Source organism: Mercurialis annua, linkage group LG8, assembly GCF_937616625.2.
Source record: "Mercurialis annua linkage group LG8, ddMerAnnu1.2, whole genome shotgun sequence".
In the NCBI taxonomy this organism is placed as follows: domain Eukaryota; kingdom Viridiplantae; phylum Streptophyta; class Magnoliopsida; order Malpighiales; family Euphorbiaceae; genus Mercurialis; species Mercurialis annua.
Window position 1 is genome coordinate 26,925,993 of NC_065577.1, and position 5,590 is coordinate 26,931,582.

The 5,590-nt window shown below is 33.9% G+C and overlaps 1 protein-coding gene across 1 annotated transcript; it reads left to right on the forward strand.

Moving 5' to 3' along the window:
• The first annotated feature begins 680 nt into the window (after positions 1–680).
• Positions 681–5,040, forward strand: LOC126661806 (uncharacterized). The gene is made up of 8 exons (XM_056104140.1): positions 681–1,064; positions 1,144–2,361; positions 2,509–2,736; positions 3,028–3,394; positions 3,500–3,808; positions 3,901–3,988; positions 4,061–4,786; positions 4,930–5,040. Exons 1-8 carry the CDS (start codon positions 1,061–1,063, stop codon positions 5,038–5,040), a joined length of 3,051 nt encoding a protein of 1,016 aa, XP_055960115.1. The 5' UTR covers positions 681–1,060.
• The last annotated feature ends 550 nt before the right edge of the window (positions 5,041–5,590 follow it).

Here is a 5,590-nt window from a genome sequence, read left to right on the forward strand (position 1 = left end):
TATATACAGTTATAATGAAAAAATAAATTTTAGCATAATATTTAAAGACTTCTGTAACGAATTTATTTTTCAGCAATTAATTAAACTTATATAATGTTGTGATAATTAAATATTGTGTCAAATATTTTTGTCACTATAGCAATTAATTGTGTTTGTTGTGACAATGGGTTTTGACAAAAACTGTTTTGTCACTGTATATTAAAAATACAGTTATTATGATAAAATAAATTTTATCATAATATGTAAAAATATTGTGAATAATTTTATTTTTCAGCAATTAAGCGAAATTAAATGATATTGTGATTAATAAATGTTTTGTCACCATGGAATTGAAAAAAAAATTTATGATAACAGGTTTAAATGGGTTATGAAATTATATTTTATTTTGATAAAAAAAGGTATATGACAATTAAGATTCAAATATCCAAATTAGGTTAATCGAAGCACTCTTCATTAGGGAAAAACTTTTTTTGCTGAATATTGACACCACACTACCGCATCAATTCCATACGTTTGTACGCTTCTCACGCCGCCGCACTTTCATTGATTTGTGTTTGTTGATGCTTATTTGTCCAGGTATTTTTTAACTTATGAAAAGAGACTAAATTGATTAATATAGGATGAATTTCACATTCAAATTGCTTATTTGTTTAATTGATAATTTAAATTTTTAACTGATTCGTACAAACTCGAGGTCGGGCTTAAAACTCGACGACTTATCACCTATTCTCGAGTTTATTAGCTCAGTAAAATCAAGAACTCGAGGTTTTGCTTCCATTTCGTCGAGTATTAAGACTTACATCAAGTTTGTGCTTTGACAGAGATAAAAAAGTCGAGTTAAGGATGTAACTCGTCGACTATTAAGCATGACATCGAGTTTAACATTGCAAACGACGTATAAACTCGAGTTAAGTTTAAAAATTCGTCGACTATATAGGCTGACCTCGAGTATGTTTTAACAGTAACACTAACCAAATGTTAGCCTTGTTTTAGAACTGCAGGTAGTTCAGGGAAAGAAATTGGATATATTTTTAAAATAGCTAACGGTATCTGATTTGTAATGGGTAAGTTTTAATTATATTTTCAATTGATAGATTTGTACCAAATATTGATGTTGCCTAATATATTATTTTGGAATTAAAGGGACGCCATCAGACAAAAGTTGGATGACGTCGTACCGATTTAGTTCATGTTATATTCAAGGGGTCAAAAATTTTCTGAATGTTGCAAAAGACTTTACTGATTCAAATGGCAGAGTTCGATGTCCATGCAAGAACTGCATCAATATTTATTTGAAGCCATTGCAAGAAGTAAAAATGGATCTATATCAATATGGAATTAGTGAAAACTACACAAACTGGGTGCACCATGGTGAGACTTCTCAACCTCGTGATAGTTTAGATGGCTCTATTAATTCGGACAATGAATTGGAGGATAGTGGAAATGATGTTTCAGAAATGTTAGATGATATGTGTAATGCAACTTTTATGGACACCGACATGGAAGACAGACTTCCCAATCAAGATAATAACATGCTAGAAGGAGAAGTAGCAAAATTTGCTAAATTGTGGAATGATTCTCATTGTGAACTATATCCTGGAAGTCAAAAATATTCAAAGCTCTCTTTTCTTCTTAAGATGATTAATATCAAAGCACTCACAAATTCTAGTAATAAGTCATTTTTTTCGAATTTGGAGTTGTTCAAGGATGCACTCCCGAGAGGAGAAACCCTTCCAAGCTCAAGTTATGAGATTAAAAAATTGATGTGTGATTTAGGACTCGGTTACGTAACTATTGATGCTTGTGTAAATGATTGTGTGCTATTTTGGAAGGAAAATGAAAATCTTGACACGTGTCCAACTTGTAAGGCCCCTAGATGGAAATTAGGTTTCGGAAAACGCAAGAAGGTTGCTCAAAAAATTCTTAGACACTTCCCTTTAGTACCTAGACTTCAGAGGTTATTTATGTCTAAAGATATTGGTGAAAATATGAGGTGGCATAAGGAGAAACGTGTAGATGATGATACGATTAGACATCCAGCTGATGCTACGGAATGGAAAGATTTTGACCAGAAATATGCTTGGTTTGGCAAAGATGCTCGTAACGTGCGACTTGGGCTTGCTAGTGATGGATTTAACCCTTTTGGAAATATGAGCACGAGTTATAGCATGTGGCCGGTGATTGTGACGCCATATAACTTACCACCATGGAAATGCATGAAGGAGAATTTTTTGATGTTATCTTTGCTTATTCCTGGTAAGGAATCTCCCGGAAATAATATCGATGTATATTTAAGGCCATTAATTGATGAGTTAAAAGAGTTATGGGAGACCGGTGTGACAACATATGATGCATATAGCGGTAAGAATTTTCAATTACATGCTGCATTATTATGGACAATAAATGACTTTCCAGCATATGGAATGTTATCTGGATGGAGCACAAAAGGAAAATTGGCATGTCCTGTGTGTAATAAGTGGACGTGTTCGCTAACATTAAAAAATGGAGTGAAGCAATGTTACATGGGTCATCGGAGATATTTACATGCCCAACATTCTTGGAGAAAAAGCAGAAAATTTGATGGCAAACCAGAGCACGGGTCAAAGCCTGAAGAGTTGTCAGGAGATGAAGTTCTAAGGCAATTAGATTTGCTTCCAAAAAGCCTTGTTTTTGGGAAGACACCTAACCAAAAAAAGCGTGCACGTGGTCCTGAAGAGCTCAATTGGACAAAGAGAAGTATATTCTTTGAATTGCCTTACTGGAAAACATTAAAATTACGTCATAATTTAGATGTAATGCATATTGAGAAGAATATATGTGAAAATATATTGGGTACGTTGATGAATATTGATGGAAAATCTAAGGATAACATTAAGGCTCGAATGGATTTAGAAGCAATGGGTATAAGAAAAGAGTTACATTTACAGCAAAAGGGAAATAAATTTTTAATGCCACTTGCTTGTTATACATTACCGAAGCCTGAAAGGAGAAAGTTTTGCGAATGGTTGCAGTCAATCCGGTTGCCAGACGGATATGCTTCCAATCTTTCTCGATGTGTAAGTGTTCAAGACTGCAAAGTTATGGGGATGAAAAGCCATGATTATCATATATTCTTGCAACGGTTACTTCCAGCATCAATTTGTGGGTCTTTGCGTAGTGAGGTTTACACTGCATTATCAGAGTTGAGCTCTTTCTTTAAGGAGCTTTGTTCGAAGACTTTAAAAAGATCTACAGTTAAAAAGTTGCAGAGTGATATCATTTTGATAATATGTAAACTTGAGATGATATATCCTCCATCCTTTTTCGTGGTAATGATGCATTTGGCAATTCATCTGCCACGTGAAGTAGAATTAGGAGGCCCTGTTCACTATAGGTGGATGTACTTTATTGAGAGGTTAGTTGATAAGGAAATTTTATTTTTAGTTTTCTTGCTGCAGTTTTAACTAATTTTTATATATCTATATGGTTTATTCACATTTACAACAAATTTGTTGTGCAGGTTCTTACGTACTTTGAAAAGTTATGTACGTAACTTAGCTCGACCGGAGGGTTCAATTGCTGAAGCGTATATCACTAAAGAATGTTTGAACTTTTGTTCACTGTATTTTCATGGTGTTGAGACAATATATAATCGCGTTGAGAGAAATAATTTTCCTGTGCAAATAGGAGTGGAAAATGGATTTTCCATATTTTCAAACAATGCAAGACCTTTAGGAGCTACAGAATATAAAACGTTATCCCATTCTGATTTTGAAAAATTGCAGTGGTATGTGCTTAACAATTGTGAGGATGTTGATGAATATCTTAAGTAAGTTATTTTATTTTGAAAAAACAAAGACTTTAAAGTTTCAAAATAGCTTTATTTTACACTTTTTATCTAATTCTATAAACGTTAAGCAGGATTCACATTGAAGAATTACAAAAGGAAAGTGTTATAGATGTGCAAAAAAGACACCAGGCAGGATTTGCCAGTTGGTTCAAGGAGTGTGTAAGTATGATGCTATAAAAGTACTAAATATTGAATTATGCCTCTAATTTCACCATTAAACTTATTTTTCAGGTTGGACGCTTACGTGCTACTGGTTTGGTTGCAGCAACAGATCATATATATGCGTTGGGATTAGGTCCTGATATACGAATTGCTAGGTACAGTGGGATAATTGTCAATGGAGTTAGGTTTCACACAGTTGAGCGTGATAATTTTCGTCGGACTCAAAATAATGGAGTTTCAGTAACGGGAGAGCGTAAGTCGAAAGAAATCGAGTTTTATGGTGTGCTAACAGATATCATTGACCTCCAATATGTTAATGGGAATCATGTTTTCTTGTTTAAATGTGATTGGTGGGATGTTGGCGATAAAAATGGAATTAAAACAGATGGCAACTTAGTTTCTGTTAATGTGAGCCGTAAATGGTATACAGGTGATTCTTTCGTGTTGAGTTCTCAAGTACAGCAGGTTTTTTATGTCAGCGATATGAAAAATGGAGGTCATTGGAAAATTGTGCAAAAATCATTTCACAGGAATATATTTGATGTGCCAGAAAAGGAAAAAGTGTGCAATGAAGATTCAATATTGAATGATGAGCCCTATCAGCAATACGAGGCAGATAATAGTCATGAAGTCGATCAAAATGGTGGTGAAAATTTGGAACTCTTGCATCCTATAGATGTATTAACGGATGAAGTTGATGTTGGTCAAATGTTTCAAGGTCAAAACTCAAACCCGATTTATTCTAGCGATGAGGAGGATGATACTATGATCAATTATGATGATGCCGACACTGATGTACTAGAAGACTCAAATAACAGTGACAATGAAGACGAAGACGATGATTAGTGACTGAAATTTACCGCTTATTGAACTCTTTTTGGATTCTTGTAAGTATGAATTTTACTGAGAGATGCTTTTTTATATTGCCTTGAATGTAGATTGTAGAATTTTGGTGTTTTATGGCAGTAGTTATGCAGCCCAACATGAAATTTGTCGAAAACTGGATAGCAGAAACTCGATGTGTTGATGAAAACTCGTCGAGATATTAGCCACACATCGAGTTTGAACTTATGGAATTATATATGAGATATCAGCCAAACATTCAATTGATTCCTTTGGTTTAGTTTGATTTTAAGGTTTGGTGTAATACCAATTATTTTTTCTCAATTTTGTACTTCTACTATAGAACAGAACAGAAAAATAGAATTGAACTCCTGCCTTTTAATATAACTATTGACAATTCACAATTTTGCGGAAATTTGCTAAAACACTACACATATTGTAATTACCTGTTTTTACAAATACTCTAAAATAGACTTCAAATAAGAAATAAATGGACATTTATGTCCTCCAAGCAAAATAAAAGTGTGACAAAAAGGAGACTTTCTTTACAAACAAAAATCAATAACATTCTTCATCTTGAACCTCCATAAATTAGCTTCCTCTTCACTCCCTAGGCAGATGTTCTCTTGAGTTTTAGAGGACCCTCATCTTCACTAACACAAGAAGAGCTTTCCTTCCAACGAGCATACAAATATAATGACGAAGCGTAACGAGCACGGTGTTCTTTGACATCATAATCATGCCCCATAACTTTCC

Coding starts and splice junctions, on each gene's coding strand:
- LOC126661806 (XM_056104140.1), top strand. Junction 3,989..4,060: donor CCAGTTGGTTCAAGGAGTGT/GTAAGTATGATG, acceptor CTTATTTTTCAG/GTTGGACGCTTACGTGCTAC. Junction 4,787..4,929: donor ATGATGATGCCGACACTGAT/GTACTAGAAGAC, acceptor CCTTGAATGTAG/ATTGTAGAATTTTGGTGTTT.